General features: G+C 41.0%; 1 protein-coding gene across 8 annotated transcripts in view; it reads right to left on the bottom strand.

The window, feature by feature from the left end:
* dock6 (dedicator of cytokinesis 6) overlaps window positions 1-26,475 on the bottom strand; it is a 134,264-nt gene that overhangs the window by 72,549 nt on the left and 35,240 nt on the right. For all 8 annotated transcript variants that reach the window (XR_010003179.1, XM_062971430.1, XM_062971429.1 and 5 more), the window contains exons 3-13: window positions 20,396-20,571; window positions 15,927-15,995; window positions 13,012-13,141; window positions 11,055-11,267; window positions 10,367-10,452; window positions 9,034-9,100; window positions 8,030-8,179; window positions 6,962-7,042; window positions 5,616-5,772; window positions 2,940-3,064; window positions 1,796-1,889 (exon numbers count right to left, since the gene is read on the bottom strand). Coding sequence is in view for 7 of the 8 variants with exons in the window: in XM_062971430.1 (XP_062827500.1) it covers window positions 1,796-1,889; window positions 2,940-3,064; window positions 5,616-5,772; window positions 6,962-7,042; window positions 8,030-8,179; window positions 9,034-9,100; window positions 10,367-10,452; window positions 11,055-11,267; window positions 13,012-13,141; window positions 15,927-15,995; window positions 20,396-20,571 (1,348 nt within the window). In the remaining variant the exon portion in view is untranslated. The remainder of the gene's footprint in view (window positions 1-1,795; window positions 1,890-2,939; window positions 3,065-5,615; window positions 5,773-6,961; window positions 7,043-8,029; window positions 8,180-9,033; window positions 9,101-10,366; window positions 10,453-11,054; window positions 11,268-13,011; window positions 13,142-15,926; window positions 15,996-20,395; window positions 20,572-26,475) is intronic.

Consider the following 26,475-nt stretch of genomic DNA (forward strand, 5'->3'; position numbering starts at 1 on the left):
TCCTGTTTCTGAGTAAGTCACAATGAGGCAGACAGGAAGGATACTCTCTACCTGTCTTGTTGTATTCAGAGATAGCTATATAACTGTTTAATTTCTACATGGAGATACTAGGGAAAATGTCCTAGAGTTTGAGAGTTAAAATGTACATATTGTGCTGTGGATGCCCAACTCTAACTCTCCTTTTCAATGGATGCCAGGGAGGCTGTAAGAAGTCCTGGATTGTTGCATGAAAGTTCAAAAAAACTGGATATGAGTAAAAAATTGAGGATGAATTCAAGCAGAACAGAAATCTTGTCGGTACGTTAGCACTCCTTCTAAAGTACGAAATGCCTAGCTTGGAGCCAATACTATTCCTAGAAAATCAGAGGCTGGCAACAGCCAAAACTAGGGCTCCATTTATAATGCAGTTTAACTGCATTGAACTGCATTATATGAGTCTACACAGCCATACAATGCAGTTCGATGCAGTTAAATTGCATTATGAAACCGCATTACATGGCAGTGTAGATGGGGACCTAATTTTACCCAGCTTTTGCTTATGTATCAGCTGCACCACTTCTTCGTGAAACAGGACCTAGGTATAGCGATTAATGCCTTAAATACCTCTCGCTTAGATTATAGTAAGTATAGAACAATCTCTGAAAAGACTTTCAAAAACCACAGTTAGTGCAAAACCCAGCAGACAGACTGCTGTTTAATGTGCATTTTACAGGCCACTGAACACTGGCCATGGATCTGCTGCGCTGGTTTCTAATTTACTTTCCAGCATAATTAAATTGTTTACCTATAAAGCCATAAACAGATATCTGAAGGATCACCAGCCTGCCCTTCACTGGAGACCCTGTTGTGGATCTTAGAAGAATTAGACAGGTTCACACTTGAGTAAGGGCCTTAGCTGTAGCAATACCCCAATAATGAAAAACCTTCTCTAAGACAATAAAACCAGTCCCTTCGTTTGTTATGCTTTAGAGAAACAGGGAAGCGTATATTGCTTCACTGAGTTTTAATGTCATTTTCTCATTATACTGTGACACTGACTTCTGTTTTCCTTGTTATAACTGTGTTTGTTTCATTCCATTTTGTTGCTTTTTTCCTGAATACTGCAGATTTCATAAAGGGAGTAGAGGATCAATTTATAAATATAACGACTATCTCTTAATTTAATGCAAATTTTGGATTTGTTTTGGTAAAAATTACCATATGTTTCCTACACATAAAAGGGGGGAGCTTTATATGTTAAAACATACATAATTTTTCCTTTTCTCTTTTCTCAGGATAGATATGATTATCCTTTCCCCCTTTTGTGTCCATTTTGTTTCTGACAATGCAGACTCTTGGAGCATTTCATCCTTTTAAAATGTCACATAGGCTTTTCTTGTTCCCTTTCTTGTTGCTGGGGTTCAGAAAGAAACTGAAGACCGGGCTATGCGATCAAGTGTTTAGATTTTTTCGTTGCTTCAACGCGGTCTGGATTAAGGTTTTTGTACAATGTCTGGCAAATGAACGGCACAAGCATTTTGCACTGTTTTAATTTTGTTTATTGTATATTATGATACTATTTAAATGTTTTAACTGTTTTAATGTTATTTTATTGTATATTGGTGTATTGGCATTAATTGCCATTTTTGTAAGCCGCCCTTAGTCCCCTCAGGTGAGAAGGGTGGGGTAGAAATGATAGAAATAAATAAATAAATAAATTCCCTACAACAACTACTCCAGCTAGCCCAAAGGATTTTCGTACGTTATAGCAAATAGTTGTGCCAAAGATCAACTGAGGATTGCCAGGTCACCTTACCTGTGACAGGTCGGAGCCGCCTAAGGACAGAGGATGGCCGTCTCATATCCACTAGGAACTTGTACAGGTCCTCATCACTGAGGCGATCGCCTTCCTAAAGGTTAGGAGAAAAATTAAAAGTGATTGAGACAAAGTAGAAGAGTAGCACTCACTCATTCATTTAACTTCCTAAGTGATTGTGACACTCTATCTCATGTCGTCATCTCCTTTTGCAAGTCTGCCAAGTCGTAGTTCCCATAACAGTTTGGCATGCTCAATAGGGGCCAATCCTGGACAAAACAGAACTGTCCAATGAAAAGGCCTCTATTTATTCAAACTTTTTATTCAAAGTTCAATGACATGGAAAGTCCCCGAGTCCTCCATTTTGCTTGTCTCCTGTGAACATGAAGAGACATGGGATGTCTCCAGAGAGATTGATAGTGAGATAACTAGGCCCTAACTTTCCTAAATAGAAATGTTGGTCTCTCAACAAAACATTGGAGCCCCCGGTGGCGTAGTGGGTTAAAGCCTTGTGAGTTGCAGGTTGGGTTGCTGACCTGAAGGTTGCCAGGTTCGAATCCAACCCGGGAAGAGCGCGGATGAGCTCCCTCTATCAGCTCCAGCTCCATGCGGGGACATGAGAGAAGCCTCCCACGAGGATGGTAAAAACATCCAAAAAAAAAACCCCAAAAAACATCCGGGCGTCCCCTGGGCAACATCCTTGCAGACGGCCAGTTCTCTCACACCAGAAGCGACTTGCAGTTTCTCAAGTCACTCCTGACACAAGAGGAAAAAAAATTAAAGCTTGACTCTGCTCCTGTAATTAATGAACCCCATTCACTCTATTGCTAGATGAAGCTGTTTCTGATTTGGTAAAACTGCTGCTGTTGCTGCTGCTTTACTTTTTAAATACTTTTTCCTATTTTGAAATTACCCAACAGTGGGAGGGAAAAGAGGGAGAGAAGGGGCTCACAGTTTTACAAGAAGAATCAGAAACTCCTGTCACACATATATGTATTTGTTTTTAACTTTCTGGCTTCATAGCTGCTCTCTTACAGACTCCTCAGAGGTATAACTCCCCCCCCCCCCCTTCCCACCAAAACCCAATGTTATAGTTCAACTTGTGACAACCAATGCCACAAACCCTATGCTAGGCCACACAAACCTGCTTGAAGAAGTTGGTGACTGTAAGGGTAGCTGGACGGAAGTTGCTGAAGCTGCACACCTCTTCCCCAACACTCATGCGCTCATATGCTTTCCTCTTACGCTCATTCCAGGTGCCTCTGCGATCTAGAAAATAGGACAACATACCCCAAAACCAGGGATTATAATCAGGCAGAAATCAAGAGAGTGCACTGAAAATAGCAGAGCTCTGCCGTGAACTTATGTACAGAATAACCCACATTTTTTACCACTGCTTTCTAGTCCCAAATCTACAGGGTGACAAGAAGAGTGACCTCCCTAGGAACCTCTCAAAAATCAACCAGTTATCAGCAAGTTGAATGGGTATGTTTTAAAAATATAAAACATTACTGTCCCTCAGGAAAACGAGCAGCATAGAATCATAGAGTTGGAAGAGACCTCACGGGCCATCCAGTCCAACCCCCTGCAAGAAGCAGGAAAATCACATTCAAAGCACCCCTGACAAATGGCCATCCAGCCTCTGCTTAAAAGCCTCCAAAGAAGGAGCCTCCACCACACTCTGGGGCAGGGTTTTCCACTGTTCCAACAGCTCACACAGTTAGGAAGTTCTTCCTAATGTTCAGGTGAAATCTCCTCTCCTGTAGTTTAAAGCCATTGTTCCGCATCCTAGTCTCCAGGGCAGCAGAAAACAAGCTTGCTCCCTCCTCCCTATGACTTCCCCTCACATATTTATACATGGCTATCATGTCTCCTCTCAGCCTTCTCTGCTGCAGGCTAAACATGCCCAGCTCTTTAAGCCGCTCCTCATAGAGCTTGTTCTCCAGACCCTTGATCATTTTAATCGCCCTCCTCTGGACACTTTCCAGCTTGTCAACATCTCCCTTCAATTGCGGTGCCCAGAACTGGACACATTGTGATTCCAGGTGTGGTCTGACGAAGACAGAATAGAGGGGGAGCATGACTTCCCCGGATCTAGACACTGTACTCCTATTTAAGCAGGCCAAAATCCCATTGACTTTTTTTGCCGCCGCATCACATTGTAGGCTCATGTTTAACTTGTTGTCCACGAGGACTCCAAGATCTTTTTCACACGTACTGCTGTCGAGCCAGGGGTCCCCCATTCTGTATCTTTGCATTTCATTTTTTCTGCCTAAGTGGAGTATCTTGCATTTGTCCCTGTTGAACTTCATTTTGTTAGTTTCAACCCATTTCGCTAATCTGTTAAAATCATTTTGGATTCTGCTCCTGCTATCCCTCCCATTTTGGTATCATCTGCAAACTTGATGATCATGGCTTCTAGCCCTTCATCAAAGTCATTAATAAAGATGTTAAACAGAACCAGGCCCAGGACAGAACCCTGCTTATGGCACTCCACTCATGACTTCTTTCCAGGGTGAAGAAGACGCATTGGTGAGCACTCTTTGGGTTCGTTCACTTAGCCAATTACAGATCCACCTAACAGCTGTTGCTGTTAATTACCGCATTGTTTAATTTGACAAAACTCTTACAATTTACATTAAGACCCACATTTCAGCATTAAAAATATGCAGTTTGCCAAATATAGACTGTAACCCTTCACCATATGAGCAAGGCAAATACATTAAATACAGTTAATGAATATGCCAGTTATTTCATACAAAGTTCTTAAGGGCTAACTAATCAAAGCCAACCTTTCTCTTTTCCTACTATCTTCCATCTTATCAAGTATCAGGATCTTTTCTACTGACTTATCTATTTGCATGAATTCAAAAAAGCTTACTATTGATGACTGTGATAAATGTTGGCAGATGTGGTGAAAGGCCCCTGCAGCTAAGCCATTAAATTTTCTTTTAAAAGTCTCTTAGCACGCTGTAGAAAAGGAAGGAGGCATGGCATTATGTTGGTAGCAAATTGCACTTGGGATCTAAGCTATAAAAACCACAGAAACTGTTCCTCAGAGACAACACTCATCTTCAAACTGCCACCATTAATTTACTGAAAAAGGGAGAAAGCAGCAGGCCTGTATTTTTAAAAAGGAGAGTAAATATAGAAATTGTAGCTTCCTTTGTTTCAGCATAATTTTCTGCCATAAACACACACACAATTGGCCCTCCATATTTAAAATTTTAGATTTATTATTCAGATTTAATTAAAAAATATTCTCTCTAAGAATCTCTAGTTCCTCCAATGCAACTCTATGTCAACTTCCAACACAAGTTGATCATAGATTTGTGCCAGAGGACCTACAGATTAATAGAGAGCTATTCTTTCAAGTGTTTTTCCCCCACATTTTCTGGGTGCCTCCAGCCCTAAGCTCAGCAAATATTTTTCATCTTCATACTGTGAACCCAAGTCTTGGCCAACTTATTTATTGTTGTTTTTTTTATACTGACTGCAATGCTAATATGCTATGGGTCACCTCTAACATACTACTGTGACACCTGGAGCGGACTGCAGTGCGTCTGTCCATACTGAGCCAATCACATGTCATCCTGTATCTGATTTAGGATATAGAGTATCCTTTGCAACATATTTCTCTGTTCCTGCCACACTTCCTTCTCCACAAGCCATGCAATTACAGTTCCACCCAGTAATGCTGTTTTGAACTTTCAAAATCAGCATAATTTGAACAGCAAACAGCAAAATCCTCAGAAGAGAGCACAAACGAGTGAGAACACAGTCTTTTTGCATTGAGTGGGGCTGTATTATCTCAATTTACCGCTCTCAGATTCGGAAGCATCCCTCTCCAGCAGACCAGTGCTGTTGATGATATTCATGAGGTGGATAGCAGTCCAGGCAAAGGGCATGCGGTAGCGCCCCAAGCGGTTGCAGAATTGCTCTCCTGCCACTCGCAGCTTCTCCAGCTTCTCCTTGTTCTGGAGACACAAGGGGTAAAAGATCATCACTGTGATGGAATCAGAGTTTCAAGCAATACATCAGACAAATGCAAAGGTGTTTTTGATAGCTAGAGCAAAATAATGCTGCAAATCTAATGTAAATATAATCTCACTCTATTTGTAATTGTACAGTAAAGAATCTGGTCTCATTATTCATTGCAGGGGTGTAGTTTTATTCAACCGAGAAAAAACACATGGTTCAAATACTGGTTCATGCCACACTGCCCCCTCCTGTTGTTGATGCCTGGCAACTTTTTTTGGGCTGGGAGCACAAATTAGCCACCCACAAAGAGGCAATAGACAGCTGCAGGTACTCTGCCACTAATTCCATGGAAAGCTACATATGGCTTCTAGGCAAGGCTAGTAGTGCTACTTGGAAGCTCAGAGATCACAATGAAGCCAGTGTGTGCAGTAATTCAGTTTGGAAGAAAGAAGGATAGCTTGTGGTTCAACACTGAAGATGCAGAGGACCCTGCTGGGGAACTTGGGACCCTTTTTAAAAAAGTGCAAAATAACATGTTATCAATGTACTGTGTTATTATTTAGAAATACAGTAGAGTCTCACTTATCCAACATAAACGGGCCAGCAGAACGTTGGATAAGCGAATATGTTGGATAATAAGGAGAGATTAAGAAAAATCCTATTAAACATCAAAATAGGTTATGATTTTACAAATTAAGCACCAAAACGTCATGTTATACCACAAATCTGACTGAAAAAGTAGTTCAATATGCAGTAATGCTATGTAGTAATTACTGTATTTATGAATTTAGCATCAAAATATCACAATATTTTGAAAACATTGACTACAAAAATGCGTTGGATAATCCAGAACGTTGGATAAGTTAGTGTTGGATAAGTGAGACTCTACTGTAGTGAGGATAAGTAATAGAACACTTCTCAAATTTAGTAGGAAGCAAATAATGCATAAATATCTTGCAGAAGGAATATTTTCTTTTCTCCAGATAGAATTTTATTTGTTGAACCCTTAGTTTATCTACAATAAATTAACCCGGTGAGTCAAACCATGAGTATTTCAGTTGGGGGGGGGGGGGGGATACCTCAGACAACAGAGGGAATGATTCTGGTGTAAGTGGAGTTCTGAGACATGCCTAATAGTCTATGACTGTGTCTTCACCAGCTATTCTGTCTTTCATTCTTATTTACCTTTAATGTATCTGTTTCCTTCATGACCATGTATGGTTCACAGCACTCACTAATGTCCCCTTGCTGCAGCACCTTTTCCAGCTGGGCAGAAGAAGAAAATCAGGTTACTGGTTAAATTTAACAAATGTCCCTACATTCCTGAGAATGCAACCAAAATTGTTGTGAGCTCTGTGTCACGTTCTGTCTTATAGCTCTGGCCAGAGAAGCTACTATCCATGATTTATTAAGCAGAGGTTACAACCTTTGCTGTGGTTAGCTGCCTTCAAATCAACTTTGACTTATGTTGACCCTATGAATAAAGGCCCTTCAAGTCACCTCAACAGTCCTTGTAGACTCAGAGCATTGGCTTCCCTGATTGTCTTATCCATCTAAAATTTGTTCTTTCTCTTTTCCTACTGCCCTACATCTTTTTAAATATTATCTTTTCTGGTGAGTTGTCTCTTTTCATGATATGCCCAAGTATGTCAGTCTTAGTTATCTTCTAAGCAAAGTTCACACCTGATTTGCTCCAAGACCCATTCATTTATGTTTTTAGCAATCCAGAGTATCTTCAGAACAAATATCCCACACCACATTTCAGTGAGCTGATTTTCATCCTATCATTTTTCTTCAGTGTCCAGCTTTCACATCTGTCCATAGAAATTGAAAATGTGATTGCATGGATCATTTAGTATTCAATTGTATATCTCTGTACTTCATGGCTGACACTGCTGGGATTAGCATTAAAATCAAAAATAAAGCTTGTTGTTTTTTAAACAAAAGCAATGTATGCATGCAATTCCAATGTTTTTTTTTTAAAAAATATGCTATTTGTTTTAAGTAATTTGTTATGCTTCTGCTAGTCACAGGAAGGAGCAAACAGATAGGGATGGGACATAAGAGCACTATTCTACTGAAAATGTTACTGTCCCCACTCTGCTTTCTCCATATTCAAAAGGACTACAAATTTTCTTTCATGTGTGAGAATGACTTCTCCCCTGCCTGTCAGAGAACAGCTCTGCCTATATTCCACCCACAGCATTAATTTTATAGAACTTTGGAAGTACAACTGAGGGCTTGGCATCTCACCTTGATCACCAAAAATACATCTGGAGAAGGATGTGTGAGAGAAAAGACTGCTGAACGGGCCAGTGTGGAGATGGCAGGGTGGGCACTGTGCGCTCTCAGCAGGCTCTTCATGTGCTCCGAATTAAGATCAAAATAAAAATTTTCAGAAATCTAGAAGAATGAGGAAGGAATAGTAGCCAAAGAGAGTTACTACACATGCCAGAAACCACCTGCTACAATAGCAAAAATAAAAACAACGTAATGGTCCATAACCAACCAACCAAGATAAACTCTACACCTCAAATCTGCCAGGCTAATTGTACTTCCTGTGACACTGAAGTGTGGACTGCTATGCCAGTCCAACTCTAACAAAAGAGGTGTTCTTCTTACTAGCTTCTGCCACAACTACCTCATACCACACTGTAGTCTCTTGAGTTAATACTAAACTTATTTTAGTGGCCAATGACGGGAGGGAAAAGAGAAACACAGAAAACAAAGGCAGAAAGGCCTGTGTCCAGTGGGGCTTTCTATCATGGCTGGAGGCTCCTTTGTCTAACAAAGCAGTGCTTTTGGTCAGGGAAGGGTAAAATATATAACCACTTCCTCATGGCTCATCTCAAGTGAACCATTCTCCTTTCTTTGAAACCTTTACCTAAAAGGCGGCTCTTTATACTAAGAACTGAGAAAACTATTTCACTGAATGAAGGCAGGGCACTATTTAGAGAAAAAGAAGCCTTACGTCTTGTGGTGGACAAAACAGACTGTAGAAAAGCTTCAAATCAGCTGTTTCTGTACTTGGGTTGCCATGATAAACATCTCTCTGACATAATCAGTCAATTCAGTCAAGCATTTCCCATCAATATGTAACTAATCTATCAACAGCATCCTGATCACCACAAATTGCCACTGGTGTCAAAGTCTTCCTTAAAATCTGGATCTGGTTGTCAGTGAAAGGCAAGAGTCGTTCAACATCACTGACTACTACATCTGTTCAGGCAGAACAAGTTAAAGGAAACCAAATATACCTTCTTCTTTTCTTTCACATCATAGAGTGCCAATGATCCGAAGATTGGCTCAATCTCGATTTCAAATCTACTCCATGGATACATATTTGGGGGGTGGGGGGTGGGCAGAGAGAGTAAGGAGGAGGGGGAGGGGGAGAGGGAAAGAGAGAGGACAATTATTAAGAAAACTGTCATTATACACCAAAGGGCAGCTTCCAAGGGCACATGAGCTACTCAGAGCTGTCCCCTTTTCTGGCTAATTAAAGTATTCAGAATTTCACATGGAATCTAGAATGGCAATTTGAATTCTCAAGAATCTCCACTTTAAAATAAAAATAAGCAGGCCTCTAAGTACCCCATGCAAGATACTTGAAAACTGGTTTCAGAACAGTTCAGGAATGAGAGAAAACATACATATATGTATTTGCAGTGTGTGGCAATACTGGATAGCTATCATAAGAGATATTCTATTAAAATAAATTAGTTCAATTTAGTGGTTATTGTAAAAGTAGTATATTAGCTGAAGAGCATGTATATCTATGCAATTTTTGTGGGTTACAACATTTTTATTTTTACCCTTTTTGTGTTATTTTCTTTTTATGCTCATAATGTTTTATGCAGTTAAAATGTGTATGTTAATTTAAAAAGTTCTTAAACAGGAATTCTATTGTTTATTTATATTGCATATTTACATAGAATTAAGTTGTGGAAAAGCCTACAGAGAGTGGGATAGATAAAAGGAAGCTAACACAATACTTCTGAGAAAGTTTAGAAGTGAAATTCAAGCATCTCCAAACACTCCTTCAGACATACATAGTGCAAGCAAATTGATAGGGCAACATGTATTCTGGACCTTGTTCTTTGGGTTGGTTTGCCAGAACTATAGAGACCAGAACATAACCTGAACTCTCCATGAAAATAGTTTTCTGCTGTCAACACAACATAAGTGACTCCACACAGGGGATCTCTGACAAACCAACCCAAAGATATATTTTTTAAATTTTCTTTGGGTTGGTTTGCCAGAACTATAGAGACCAGAACATAACCTGAACTCTCCATGAAAATAGTTTTCTGCTGTCAACACAACATAAGTGACTCCACACAGGGGATCTCTGTCATGTGCCAGCAGTCTATTTTCAGTGCATCATAGCAGTCTGCCACACAGACATAAACTTGTTTTAACACAGCAAACACATACACAGTCACAACTCCTCCCTGGATTCAGAATCAAATTCTGCTTCAACATCCTTCTTTCAATGACATCTCAAACTGAAAAACTCTGTACTGAACCCAAAAGTCAAGGTTTCTTGCTAGGGCCTCCTGACTGTGTGTTCTTGATTCAAGAGCAACTTACTTTAAAGACAAACACTTCACAAGGATCCTCTGGCCAAAATGTTCCTTTGGAACTTCTGGGATACTGCTGCGCTCCACTGCTTCATCCTGGGCAGACAGAAGGAAAAATACTACCCACTCAGTCATGCACTAAGTGCATGGAAAATAGACTCAGAGCTCACTGAAACAAAATAAATCCCAATTTGAAGGCTATGGGCCAAAGGAGACCTCTCAAGGACTGAGCACCTGAAAATACTGGAGACCATGGGTCCTGCCTCTGGCTGTCTCTCAAGCAGCCTAAATTCTGCTCTAGCTCCCCTTTAGAAGGCTGCCAGGTTCGAATCCCACCCGGGGAGCTCCCTCTATCAGCTCCAGCTCCATGCGGGGACATGAGAGAAACCTCCCACAAGGATGGTAAAAACATCAAAACATCCGGGCATTCTCTGGGCAACGTCCTTGCAGACGGCCAATTCTCTCACGCCAGAAGCAACTCAGGTTGCTTCTGACACACACACACAAAAATAACCCACTGCAAATAGAATAGAAAACTTATAACAGTTCTTCCTCCTGCATTTACAAAAAAATCCGAGAGAGAACAAAGCAATGAAGTAGACTTGGTATACAAATCTTCCCAGTTTTATAAGCTGTAATGCCATTTTCTGGATCATGTAGGATTCCATAAAAGGCAGGGAGGAGAGAGGGGTTCTTACCTCCTCAGGAGCAGGGTACAATGCCAAGACCTCACTGTGCCGGTTCTTCTTGCGTAGCTCTTCATTGGTACGGTCAGTCTCTTCGATGGCAGTGCGCACCAAAAGTGAGCGTAACAAGAAGTCAGCTGCAGAGTTCTTCAGGTCAAAAATGCTGGAAGCCCAGCTGCCTCGAGGTGTATCATCCAAGGAGGCAGAGCAGCGTTTCAGGTCATCCTGGGAAGAATAGGGAGAACATGCTGTTAAGGGTACATCTGTGTATTTTTGAAAGTTCTCTGGAGAAAACACAGCTGATGCCTTATAGACTACACTGAATAGGCAGAGACTAGCAAAGATATGTCCTTCCAGAATTTCCAATCCAAAAGATCCACAGAAAGATCCATACATTCTGAACAGAAATTTGCCAAGTTGAATTTCATGCCACCTCTAGCAGAGGACGCTTGGGTCATTCTGTTGCCACTAGCTCCAAACTTATTGTAGCACAAGATGGACAAAGCTGTGTAGGGTGCTGGCCTGTCACACACAGTCTGTTGAGTGCTGCATTTTAATGACCCTTCTTGTGATTTCTTGTAACTGCACATTTGAGAAGTTTCTTGCTCATTCTCAACCCTTTTAGAGTTCCTGCAATCCGCTCAAAGTTTTCAGAACTTAGCCCCATTTAAGTAGAGGCTGGTTAGTCGATCTGGAGTCACTTCACAGTGAATTTTCATAGCAATAATTGCGATTCTTCAGTGAGTTTTCTGTGCGTTTGGCCGCTTTGTGAGGTTTAGTTGTGTAGTTATTAAGTGTTCATTAATAAAGTGTTGTGTTTTGTTCTACTCGTATCTTTGAACCCCAAACCACTGTGATACATTTTCGGTAGAAAAAGTTACATTTTTGATTGACGCAGAAGTTTAGATATCTCTTTACTTTACATTCTCTTACTTCCTCCTCCTGTAACACTACTCTAAATGCCATTTACTTGTAAGACATAGGGCAGGCCTAATGGGATCCGCCATAGAAATTGGTTCTAAAAGGGGTTCCATGAATTTAAAAAGGTTGGGAACCACTGCTCTAGGTTTTTCAAAGATGTAACAGTACAGCAGAACAGAAACTGTTCTTCGCATAAAAAAGGAATAGGTAGCCTCACTGAGGACATAACCAGAAGTTACTTTTTCTATTGCTAATGGAGTCTATTGTCTGGATTTTACAACTCTTTGTCCTCCAGAGCCCACACAGCCAAAGAGGAGAACGACCTCTGCCCCCAAACCACCTTAACTGGTAACATCAACTCAAACTTGACAAAATGGAGGCCTGTAACTGTAACATGGTCATTCCCCCTGCCTGTTTAAATTTTAACACCTTTGTATCATGGGGATGCCAGTTGAGAATAAAAAGCTTTTATGATGTACTTTTTTGGCTGGCCTGATAAAGGTGTCATTGTTTTATAGCTTTTGTATATTGCTGCATTTTGCTGTATTGGATCTCTAGTTGCCGATCCAGATAAACAAATTTTCCTTCTGTCACACACATTTCCTTTCATTTTGTCACTTTATAATCCCAAGTCTTGCTCCAAAAGAAAAAGACTTCAAAAGTCACGCAAATATGTTTTAACAATGAGAACTGGAGGAAGACATTGTCTTGCTGATGATTTCCATAACAAAGATACTGACAGACAAACAAACCTTTATTGATATACAAGAACAGTTGCATTGTGCCAGGAATTTTGGGCACAATATGGACATTTTCTTCATTTATGTCTTGTTCATTCTTCTAGAGAAGTGTTTCTCAAACTGTGCTCCTCCAGGTGTTTTGGACGTCAGCTCCCAGAAATCCCAGTCAGTTTACCAGCTGCTAGGCATTGTGGGAGCTGAAGTCCAAAACATCTAGAAGAATACTGTTTGATAAACTCTATTCTAAAGGCTATTCCTCCCTTCCTGAGTAAAAAAAAACACCTGCTGCTCCAACAGGACAGACTTACCGCATCCCCCTGACTGTTCCGCTCTTCGGCTACTTCATCGAGTTCAAAGACCTGCCTTGGCAACCCTTTCTGTCTGTCCCTTTGTTTCTCAGTGGTGATGGCATTATACATGGTGCTCAGCCTTTGATACCTGAATCAGGGCAGGAAAACAATAAATGTGTGTTATTTGTGCCAATAGAGATTTAGAAAACAAGCAATGCAAATACTGAAAGAATTAAGTCAACAATCATACTGTAAAAGTGCCACATAGCACTTTAAATGTAATACTCCTGTTACCTACTGCAGCAGAACAGCAATTTTCCTTTTCCTATGAGCAAGGCGCTGCTATCATATTTGTTCCTTTTGACTATGGCTGTTTCTTCCCTCCATGGAAACGTATTAGGGACAAACAGCCAATGGTTTGTGCACTAGCACCAGTCCACTGACAATTGCTTTGCGTAGTCTTGTTCCACAGCATTTCAGTGAATGCTTCATAAAACCTCATAAAACTTCCATCATGAGTTAAACAATACACCTGCAGAAAATAGGTTTGGCTGTCAGCAAGTGTTTGTTTATTTAAATGGATGTTATGAATGCCTTAATGTAAATGAGGTGAATTCAGTATTGGTGAACCTAGAGTTCTAGAGTTGGAAGAGACCCCGTGGGCCATCCAGCCCAACCCCCTGCCAAGAAGCAGGAAAATCGCATTCAAAGCACCCCCAACAGATGGCCATCCAGTGAGATGCTAAAGAAACCACCTGAGCTATCTGACTAAATGCAGAGCATATTACTAATCACATCTTAGTAGCAGCCATGGACACCCGTCATGAGATCCCTTATTAATTTCATCTACACTTGGCAGTATGACCAATCTCTTCTGACAAGCCTACCCAGTCAAGTTACAATCATGAGTTTGGACTTACATTCTATTACCACTATATATCAATTCTGTATCTGTGTTTGGTGTTAATTTTTTATATTTTTGCGTTTAACCTATGGAATTTATTCTATATATTTTCTGTTCATATGTTTTTGAATGGAATTGGTTGTGTGCCCCCCCCCCCCCCCCCGAGACATTAGAAGAGGCGGGTAATAAATAAAAGGTTGTTGTTGTTGTTGTTGTTATTGGAGTCAAAGAAGAAAATGGAATGGGTCACATTTTCATGGTTGCACTGCACCAAGGCTCTATACAAATAATTAAAATTAGGAACTGCCTCAAAACCATGTAACTGATTCCTATGTGGATTTTGGGAGCAAGTTCTGAAGCAGTCAGCCCAAGTGCCAAGAATTTATGGGTGGCTCAAGATAGAATGGTATCTACTTGTATGACTATAGCTTTAGTAATTTCCTCTGTGTCTCTGTTCCACTGTGGCAAAAATATGGTGACCAAAACAAGTCTTATGTCCTCCTGCCACCCAAAATTAACTATATTACAACCTATTAATAATTGATACAATCATGTGTTTGCTTTATGCATTAGTAGTGACTACTATTGGTGTGTTCTGGGCTCCTCAGAGAAGAATTAACCGTTTAACTGTGAACTAGAAATCAGAGAACTTCAAATGGACACTTAGGTGGAGATGACTTCTTCTGATGACATCTATATTGTGAATACAGCTGGTTCAAAATATACTGAGATCAACAAGACCCATCTGCTTAGTAAAGCAAGCTATTAGCTACAGGCTACAGGGTGGGGCTCTGAAATGTTTGCTATGCAGAAGCCAAGAGAAATCTTGTCTGACAGAATTAACTCAGCTTGAAAGACTCACAACAAACAAGGTTGGTATGTCTTTACCCGCCCTGGTTTTTATCGCTTTTTCTGAATTTTGGGTTGTAATGTATGTTATTATTTATTGTATTGTTAAATTGTGTTATGATGTGTTGTTTTATATTTTGTTATATTGTATGGTTCTGGGCATGGCCCCATGTAAGCCGCCCCGAGTCCCCGTTGGGGAGATGGTGGCGGGGTATAAATAAAGTTTTTATTATTATTATTATTATTATTATTATTATTATTATTATTATTATTATTATTATTATTATTATTACCTGCTGTGGGTAATGCTGTATTCAGGTGGAACATCAGAGGGCAAGACCTCCTCCTCTGCTACTTTTAAAACAACAATTACCCACATACTGAAAAGACTTGAAATACAGATCTGTGCATAAAATGATCAATGCCACAAAATAAATACATCAGTGCACTCTTAACCAATGGAAAATTATTCCCATGCTCTTTAACAAAAGGCCCAAAAGAAAAAAAGTGAGTCTCTCACCAATTCTCCCCCACCCCTATCAAGTAGGAAGTTGAGGAGGGAGAAGGACAATGGGCAATAAAGCCATCTTGGTACTCTGCAGTTTCATTAAGCACTCATCAAAAACAAATCCGTCTGTGCTTCACTCCCCTTCAACCTTCAACAATCATGCAAGGTGCAGGAGGAGTAAAAACCATTGCTGACTCAGTTGGCATCTGCAGGAGTGTCTCGTGGATCTACCAACTGGGTTTCTTCGTCTGCTACTTGCTGTCTCAACCAGGGCAAGACAAGTGCCTGGACTGTCTATTGCTCAAAGACACAGTTCTTTCAAGTATTGGCTAAGTTCCTTCACCCAACGTTAATTGTCCCAATCAGGAAAATGTGTGATAGACAAATCCAAACACCATCTAACTACCACGTTCAAAGGGCTCTACACCCTTATCTAGGCTGAGGGCAGAGAGTTCTACAGAGGAGAGACCTACTCTACTATCTGGCCTGCTCGCTCCCAAGGATGGGGTGATGTGGAATCTAGTCCCCACAAACGATCATGCCCGTCAGTGCACTGTGAGCTCACATTCAGAATATTTCCCTCTTTGTATTAAATTCCCCAGCACGAATACCACAATAACAGTGTGTCATCCTTTCCTAAGCAACCTGCAATAGCAGAATTACCAAACTTACTTCCTCTGGACAATAACCCAGTTTTCTGTATAAACCTGTACAGCATCTCGTACTCGGGCGTCTTGTTTTCTGTAGAAGAAAGAAGAGGGAAGAGGTTTTGATTACAAAATATGTAGCCTTGTTAAAATGACAATGACAACTACAACAAAGTGTCAGTAACTTCTACAAGCTTATATGCCAGGATAATTTTGAATACATTTCAACATGTTTGGCCCCCACATTTTTAGGAAACACCATCTAACTTCTTATGTGTACACTCTTTTCCAACTGAGCTCACAACAGCCCAATCCTGGAAACCTGATCCCTGTTAGCAACTGACTTGGTTCTCCTAAGACGAGCCTTCTTTGTACCATTCAGACTCAAAATCCAGAGCTGTCCTAAGTTTCAATAGCAGTGAAGAAGACATTTCACTGCCTGACAAGGCAGCCTTTCCTTTCAGATGTGCATCTGTCAGCCGTCACTCTTGGCTTCATAGAAAAATGGGACACTGCTGTGCACATGTAGCAACCCCAACCACAATTCAAAAGCTTAATGCTTCAAACAGTGGAATATGCTGCTACATTTTATCAATATGGCAGCAATGGCATGTCTGCTATATTCGGGACCAAAACTCAAGCCACTAGTTTAACACAAATGGTCTGGAAGACATTCCCTTGTCTCAATACTCCAAACATCACCCTCTTACGTAAACTATTAGGGAGAATGCTTAGATTAGTACTGGCTGTTTGTTGTTGGACTGTGTTACCAGCAGTTGAATTGTAGAGTCTAACCAAAGACAATTTAATCATAATATTGAGGTTACATTGCAGTACTGATTATGACAGAGGAAGAGGGCTCTTTTTCACTAACACTTCATCTTCTCATCCCAGAAAATTTTTTCTGGGTAGTTAAAGGTCTGTTGAAATCAGGCCCTCAGAGTCATGATGGATTTTTTCACATCACACTATATCAAACTTATACAACACTGATCTTACATGCCATGATTTAAGACTGTGTTTAATGCAGTTCATTTGAAACTGGGGTCTAGGGTACAATGCTACCAGTTTTCTTCTATAAAAACCCTCAGCTGAGGACTGAGGATGAGGACAAGTTGCCTTATCAAGTCCCTGTACTCTGAATCCAGTGCCCTCTTGTCTTATAATAGAAAAGGGATGCCTGGCTAAATTCAGCTACCTGTGAATTAATCTTTGGGTGAATAGGTCGTAGGTTATACCTGCCTCTTTGAAAGACAGTGACTGTAGAAGAAACTTGTACAGTGCCCAGAATAAGCAAACATCTCCCTGTGCAAGAAGCTCTAGCAAATAGTTACCAGAAATGTTTAGGCACTCTAGGGTGAAATCAATTTTACAAATCCATTTCAATCATGGTTTAAGGTTTCAACTGAAAACTGGAATGACTCTCAACTGAGAGACAGAGAGGGTGAATCCTGACCCTATCAGTTTTCCCACACTTCTCAGAAGCTTTCAACTTCAGCTATTTTGGGATCCTTTGGCATAACAAACTCTCTAGGTTGAGATGTTGCAGTAGTTCTTCTTCCTTTTGGACAGTCAGTCCACAAGGGGGAGCTGGAGACTTATTGGTGGCAGTGGTGGTGAACCTATGGCACATGTGCAAAAAGGGGCATGCAGCACCCTCTCACCTGGCACACACGCTACCACCACCCCTCGCTGGCCATGCTACCTCCACTTGCCCATTTGCTCACCCGCCCCCTTCCCATCCTGAGTGCCCCCATCCTGGTTTAGGTACTCGGTCTCCAAAAGGGTTGCCTTTTTTTTTTTTTTGGTGTCAGGAGTGACCTGAGAAACTGCAAGTCGCTTCTGGTATGAGAGAATTGGCCGTCTGCAAGTATGTTGCCCGGGGGATAGCCGGATATTTTGATGTTTTTACCATCCTTGTGGGAGGCTTCTCTCATGTCAGCGCATGGAGCTGGAGCCGATAGAGGGAGCTCATCTGTGCTCTCCCCGGGTTGGATTCAAATCAGCAACCTTCAGATCAGTAATCCAACCCTCAAGTCAACAGTCTGCAGACACAAGGGTTTAACCCATTGCGCCACCAGGGGTTCCTCAAAGGGTTCGCCATCACTGCATTATTGGATTCAACAGGATACTATTGCATTCTCCATACTTTTTAACATCCAGACGAAAATAGAGCGAGATATCATCTGGGGTGACTGGGTCAACAAAGTGTGGATGACAGATCTATTTCTCCTTTTCCCTGAATCCAGGTGAGGCAGTGGTTCTTTGGACCAAGATGAATAAGCTCAAACAGTACCTCTCTGAAGAGGGAAGATGAATTATCATCCAGAAGATCATCTTGTCTGGATTAAGTCTCAGTTTATTGATCTGGGACTTAATCCAGACAAAACAGATGTTCTGTCTCTGAGTGGTTCATCTGTCCCCTACAAGAAGGCAAAGAACCAATTGTGGAGGGTGTTAAAGAGTTCTGAAGGACCACAGTCAGTTCACATTTCCACAGTTCACAGTAATGCTATGGGAGATGCAGGTGATTTGAGTATCTTTTATTTGCTTAAGATAAAATAGGGTCACAAATCAATCTGGACAGGGGTAGCCTTGAGGCAATAATCTATATTCTAGTAACTTCCTGTTTGGGTCACTGCATGGGGCTGCGTTTGAAAATAGTCCAGGAACTTTAACTACAGTAGAGTCTCACTTATACAAGCTAAACGGGCTGGCAGAAGCTTGGATAAGCGAATATCTTGGATAATAAGGAGGGATTAAGGAAAAGCCTATTAAACATCAAAATAGGTTATGATTTTACAAATTAAGCACCAAAACATCATGTTTTACAACAAATTTGACAGAAAAAGCAGTTCAATACGCAGTAATGTTATGCTGTAATTACTGTATTTAAGAATTTAGCACCAAAATATCACGATATATTGAAAACATTGACTACAAAAATGGCTTGGATAATTCAGAAACTTGGATAAGTGAGGCTTGGATAAGTGAGACTCTACCGTAGTTTAAAGTTAACTGGAATTGGATCGTATTATCCACATTATACCAATGTACAGTGAATGATATGCCCTGGCCTCCAATCTGTTTCTGAGTTCAGTTCAAAAGGGCCGATACTCAGTTTCAGAGTCTTAAACTGAATGAGGTCAGGTTATCTAAATTACATCTCTTCTCACATATACCTACATTGCAAATGCATATCTTTGTTCTCTGAGGTTTTTAGTCTTTAAAATGTATTACTGCATTTTAAATTCTTCATGTGGTTTACTTTGCATATAGCCACAACAATTAGCATCACTTTATTTTATTCATTATACTGATTATACTCAGCATATGTTACAGCTTTTGTTTTGTGAACCACCCAAATTGGTTCAGCTGTTGGGTGGTACAGAAATCAGACTTAACAGATGAACTACCTATGAGCTACATTCACGCAGAAAAGGGATTTTAGCAATTGGTCTCCAGTTTCATACAGATACACAAACACTGTGAACCGCCCTGAGTCCCCTTCGGGGTTGAGAAGTGCGGTATATAAATACCGCTAATATTAATAATAATACAATAATAATAATAATAATATACAGAAATAAGCAAACCTTATTATTTCTCTTCCTTAAGACTGAAGTATACTGCAGATGCAGAATATTAATTTCAGATCAACTTGATTCTGCTCCAGTTTTTAATGCATCATCTTCACATAAGCACTCCTAGCTGAAACTCATTGAAAAGTCCATTTGAAAATATATTGGGCTTTCTCCAAAAGTATAATTTTGAAATTACTTAGGGGACCATCTGGTGCCTTGCCACAACCTTCCCTCACTAATTCTCCATTATGTGTGTTACTTCAAATAAGAGTCTCCTCTTTTATCTCTTTTGTGTGCATTAGTGGTGAGCAAGCAGAGAAGGAATATGCAGTAGATCATGACCATCATTTTTGTGACACTTTTAATATGTTCCCAAAGAGTACCCCAAGATCTATTTTCCTTCTTCTCTACTGCCTTGCTACAGGATTCCTGAGGAGGGATAGATATGAAAATCCTCAAGAAATAGAGTTTACCTATTTTACAGAGAAGACTTACAGGAGGAAACCACTTGGACTTTCAGACTGCAAGATCCTAGTATATTTCCACCTGTGAGCTACACCTGTATTACCTGCAAAATATTATCTCCAGAATGTCATTCAAAATAGGCTTCGAGAAATATATCCTGCAACTTCAGAACACCTGGATTTGAATCCCTACAAGTGGGTGACCTCAGGCAAGTTGTGCTCTCTGCCTTAGGAGAAGGCAAAGGCAAACTTCCTCTGAACAAGTCTTGCCATGAAAACTTTCAAATATGATCACTTTAAATCACAACTGATTTACACTGGCACATCCTTTGATTTTTATACCTGGAAGAATTATTGGACAATTGAGTGAAAGGTTGCAAGAAGGAAAAAAGTACCAGGTAACAGAAGAAGCAAAATGATCAATAATTACTCATCATGCCACTTACCCATCTTCAGGGACGCCTGGTTCCAGTGTCCGACAATCTCGGGGTTCATGGATCACCTCCAAGTCATCACTAGGAAACTCAACCAGGTCACGAAGTGGGCCAGGCTCAGCATCCGGCAGGTGGCTAGAGAGATACTCCTCAAAGTCTACTGGTTCCACCACTTCTGTCAGAGGCACCTGGAAGGGGATCAAGATGGCAAGGGGAGGGGGGCGGGCTGCAGATGAGAAAGGAGCATGTGGTGGGGCTCACACACTTAAGCTGCATCAGTTGAATCGGATCTAAGCCATGCCTGGTGTAGCATATGATACACAGATTATGGAGATTTCTTCGTAAGGATGAAACTGTCATTCAGTAATCTTACACAACACTTCTGGATTTGCATTACAGCACTCCATCAGTCAGCATGGTTTAGTGGCTTTAGCAATGGACTATGACTCTGGAAATCAGGGTTTGAATCTCCACAATGTCATGGAAACCTACTGGGTGATCATGAGCAAGATACATTTTCTCAGACTGCAGAAGGCAAAGGCAAACCCTCTCTGAGAAAATCTTGCCAAGAAATGCCTTTTGGGAGACCAGAATTCTGATCCCTGCGTGTCCATGGAAACTTCCTGGGTAACCTTAGGCAGCTCACACTCTCTCAGCCTCACAGGAAGGCAAAAGCAATCTCCCTCTGAACATACCATACCTTGCCAAGAAAATCAAAGGTCATTTTAAGATCATTACAAGTACAAAATGGCACTTAACAGCAGCAGTGGCAACAACACAACAAATTCGCTATAACTATGGGGGAATTCCTTGCTCATAGTAGCCCCAAGAAAGGCATTTGGGAAAGGTATGACAAGGAGGTTATACAGACCAAATTATTACCCTCAAACAAGGCACATGGCATTCTAGGAGAGTCATTTATTTCAATGTCCATCCCATTGTCACCTTAAATATAGTTATAAGACTGCTGATCCTTTATTGTTCAGTGAAAAGCAGGATGAAACAGCTGCCAGTGGGAAGACCTTTTCCTCTCCTGAGACACCGTGCATGCTGCAGATCACTTAGAAAAGTCCCAAAAGAGAGCATTTGTTCTCATGACAAATGGCAAAAGGCAGAAGGCAAACATGTCTCTTTCCCACTTGGCAGATTACATAACTTGAACACCAGACAGCAACACCATCAGAGTACCAACTGTCCCACTGTTGCTGGCTGCACAAGAAAGGAGCAGGTGGCTATGCTTCCTGAGAGTCTTAATGTCTAATTCTGACACTTCCCCTGGACAACAAAAAGTCAGGGGGGGGGGGAATCAATTGAAAGACTCCAAGGCCAAAGGATGGTTGGCACAACCCAGAGAGCAGGAGAAACCTACAATAATGGAGTGTGGTGCTGAGGAATCAAAACACACATCCTTTAAAAGGCATCTCCATTTTTGTTGCCAAGCCTTAGCCAAAGAGTTTACAGTTCTAAAATCTTTCACACCTGGGAGATGGAAAAATCTATCTTGTTCTCCAGCATTGCATTCACAGATTCCAAACAACTGTTTTGGGAAACTATGCAATAGGAAGTCCAGCTGTCTTCAGTATTTCTTATCTGGAATTCCAAAATACTCCCAAATCCAAAAGTCACCACATGGGTGGCTCAGATGGTGACACCTTTGCTGTCTGATGGTTTATTGTATATAAACCTTTGTTTCTTGCACATTATTTAAAATATTGCATAAAATTACCTTCAGTCCATGTGTATAAAGTGTAAATAAAACATGAATGAAGTTCATGTTTAGACTTGGGTCCCATCTCCAAGATAGCTCACTATGCAAATACAGGTATTCTATCCCCACCCCCGCCCCTAATCCAAAGCACTTTTGGTCCCAAGCACTTTGATTAGGATTATTCCACCTCTAAAACAATAGATGCTGGTTATGGCTAAAGCCCAGAAATTATAGCAGATCCTCTCCAGGTCTTTCTGTACATCTATAAAGCATAGAGAATCTGGGTTGATAAATGAGGATGCCACTTATGTCTCTAATGCAATGACATTATGCTGGCTGTACTTCTTTTTGTTATGCAAATTGCATGGAGTGAGCTAAGTGGCAGGCTGGGATTCAATTCCAGCCCAGAAGAAAGCAGTCAAGAAGGAAAGGAAGAATTCTCCCAACCTTAACTGACCGGAATAACGCACTGAAGAATCATTTCCACTAGCCATTCCGCCAATTAAAGACTATTCCCGTATTGGGAATGGATGTAGGCTGAAGGAACACCTCAAAAACTCCCATGAAACCATTTCTCAGGTCATTCCCTGCAGAAAGCAGAAGTGGTAGAAGATTTTAAAAGCTGGCATACTTCTAGCTTCCCCACCTTTTAGAAAATTGCTCAGTTCAGTTTGTGCACAGATGGGGAATCTCAGATCCCCATGACTGCTGTATAGTGAGATTAGATCAGCATTATCTTCTGTTAACAGTGTGTGTCATACAGATGTACATTTCAAAACCCTTCGAGGGAATTGATTTTGGTTGACTGCTCCCTTTTGTCATATTTTGCTGCTTGCCACTTCTAATATCTCAGCCTCCTTTAATCTTAAATCTACATTGTTCCACTTTATTATGCTGACACTGTATGTCTTTACAAAAATGCTTTGAAGATGTCTTCAAAAAGTTCCCCTATATGAATAAGAAAATTAATAGTGAAAGGACAGTCAAGACTTGTTTGTTGGTCCATGAACAGATGTATACATTCCTCAAACAAACAGTCCACCTAGATCCAGTTTGATTTGGACATATTTAATAGATGTTTTTGTACCATAGTTAATCAACTTCAGATTATATCTAATAATAGATGGACATACTGCTTGTCCCATGCAAAATGACAAAGCGCAAAAATCTTGCCTCTATTTAATTGATAAAGGATGTCCCCAAGCCATAGTGGATGATCAGTAAAAATGGAGATACACACAGACTAACCATTAACTTGTACAAATGACTAGAGCATAATTTTTTAAAGGATGACATTTAGTAACAATCTGCACTATAGTGAGAATATGGCTCAAAATTCTGAAAAGGTACATCTGTTTTATACTTCTCTTAGAACAAAGCCAGCACCTTCAACCATACCTTCTTTACTGTATATATGCATGGCCAACTTGCTGCACTGTTAATACTCAAATTTCTAGTGTTACTGTATCATGTACATCTTTATATGTGTATTTAAATGATGAGAATAGAAAACCAGACATTCCCTTTTAATTAATTCTACCTACACTATCCTAACACGGCATTATTGTTCCATACTACCAGAACCTTCAGCTCCAATGTGGCTGAAGAGGCCCTCTCACAAATCCCGCAACAACAAACCAGGGATGAGCTTGCAGCACTGCCTAGTTTGGAAGAAGTCAGCAATGCCATCAGCCAACAAAAAAATAACAAAAGCCAGTGGACCTGAGCTGATACAACAACTTCACCAGCTCATTGAAAAAGTGTGGGTGACTGAGAAAATCCCAGCAGACTTAAAGGATGCCACCATCATCACCCTTTTCAAGAAAGGGGATAGAACAGACTGAGGAAACTATCGTAGTATCTCCCTTCTAACCTCCGTTGGGAAAATCCTCGCAAGAATCCTTGCAAACCGCCTTCTTCCTGTCTCAGAAGACACCCTCCCAGAATCCCAGAAAGGCTTCGGCCCCTCCAGAGGAACAGTGGGCATGATTTTCGCTGCACGACAGCTCCAAGAAAAAAGCAGGGAACAAAATCAATCTCTGTACATGGCATTCATTGACCTTGCAAAGGCATTTGACACAGTGAATCGCAGTGCTCTCTGGACCATCATCCAAAAAATCAGGTGCCCTGACAAATTTGTGAACATCCTGCGGTTCCTCCATGATGACATGATGGCAACAGTCTTGGACAGCAATGGCTCCCAAAGTAACCCATTTTAGGTGTCAAGTAGGGATGTGTCATTGCCCCTACCTTATTTTCCATCTTCGTTGCTATGATACTTCACGTTGTTGATGGGATGCTTCCCACCGGAGTGGAAATCATCTATCGGACAGATGGCAAGCTTTTTAACCTCAGCAGACTGAAAGCCAAAACCAAGGTCACCACAACATCTATTATAGAACTCCAATATGCCGATGACAACGTAGTCTGTGTACATTCAGAAGAAGACCTACAAGCCACTCTAAACACCTTTGCAGAAGCATATGAGAAGCTCGTCCTCTCACTGAACATTGAGAAAACCAAAGTGCTCTTCCAACAGGCACCAGCTAATCCCTCTGCAATGCCAGGAATATAGCTTAATGGTGTAACATTAGAAAATGTCAACCATTTTCGCTACCTTGGCAGCCACCTCTCCACAAAAGTCAACATTGACACTGAAATACAACACTGCCTGAGCTCTGCGAGTGCAGCATTTTTCAGAATGAAGCAGAGAGTGTTTGATGACCGGGACATCCGTAGAGATACCAAGGTGCTTGTTTATAAAGCCATTGTCCTCCCAACCCTGCTCTATGCCTGCGAAAAATGGACGGTCTACAGATGTCACACCCAACTCCTGGAGCATTTCCATCAGCGCTGCCTAAGAAAAATCCTGCAAATCTTTTGAGAAGACAGGCGGACAAATGCCAGCATGCTGGAAGAAGCAAAGACCACCAGCATTGAAGCGATGCTCCTACGCCATCAACTCCACTGGACTGGCCACGTTGTTCAAATGCCTGATCACCGTCTCTCAAAGCAGTTACTCTACTCCCAACTCAAGAATGGGAAACGTAATGTCAGTGGGCAGGAAAAGAGATTTAAAGATGGGCTTAAAGCTAACCTTAAAAACTGTGGCATAGACACTGAGAACTGGGAAGCCCTGGCCCTTGAGCGCTCTAATTGGAAGTCAGTTGTGTGCAGCAGTGCTGCGGAGTTCGAAGAGGGAGGAATGGAGGGCTTTAGGGAGAAATGTGCCAAGAGGAAGACGCATCAAGCCAACCCTGACTGGGACCACCTTCCAACTTGAAACTGATATCCTCACTGCGGGAGGACATGAGGATCAAGAATAGGCCTCTTCAGCCACCTACGGATGCATCCCCAAGACACCAGAAATGGAGGACCATCATCCTCAACCCACGAGGGATCGCCTAAGTAAGTATCTTTCCATGGTGATTGGACCGACTGCTCTTGTGTAGCAAGAGGATATGCCGATTATAGCATCGCTATTGGTAGGGTCTCCCAGTCATCTAGACTTTTGTTGCAAAGTCAGACTAAGTACGCCAAACAGTCACTGGGCTGCAGTAGTAGTGAGGGGTGTGGGTGACAACTGGAATGAGATCTTCTCAGAGACAATGGTAGTGGCTTTTACCTAACCCTTATCAGTATTTTATAGAACACAGTGATGAACTCTCCTGGGTAAATCAAGAGATAGAACTGGAAGATGAGACTTCTAGGCTGGAATGTACTAAACAAGTGAACAGGGAAGAGAAGAGGGGGCAAGTATCAGTAACCCTGTGGCTAATGTTGAATTCAAACTGAATGTTCAGCTGCTGACATGCACAGAAGTGAAAGAAAAGTCGGAAGCGATGTAATGTATGTAGGAGGAACATGGAGTGCAAGGAGCATGAATTAGGCAGAACTAGAAATCATAAAACAAGAAATGTAACAACTAGGCATAGTTGTACTTGGTGTGAACAGGAACTTGAGATTGTCAAACAGGAAATTACACAGTGTATATCTCTGGAAGTGGCAATCAAAGAAAATGGGTGGTATTAATTGTAAAGACCAGATGTAGAAAAAGCAATCAGTGGATCCATTGTGAAATCTGGCCTAATAATATAAACTAGATTTTATAGAAAATTAATAAATATAATTGTAATCCAAATTGTTGATCCAAACAGAGGCAGATGAGGAAGAAAATGAAATTTCTATACAGAAATTCAAAAAGGAATTGATCACACAGCCAAGCAGAGCATGTTGCTTATCATAGGTAACTGGAAAGAGAGCAGATACAAACATTGTAGAAGAATTTGACCTGGACTCAAGACATAAAGCAGGAGATTGATTGAACTGAATTTGGAAGCAAACAGTATGTTCACAGCAAACACAGAAGTCTTATTTTCCTGCT

This window comes from Anolis carolinensis, chromosome 2 (assembly GCF_035594765.1).
Source record: "Anolis carolinensis isolate JA03-04 chromosome 2, rAnoCar3.1.pri, whole genome shotgun sequence".
Lineage (NCBI taxonomy): Eukaryota > Metazoa > Chordata > Lepidosauria > Squamata > Dactyloidae > Anolis > Anolis carolinensis.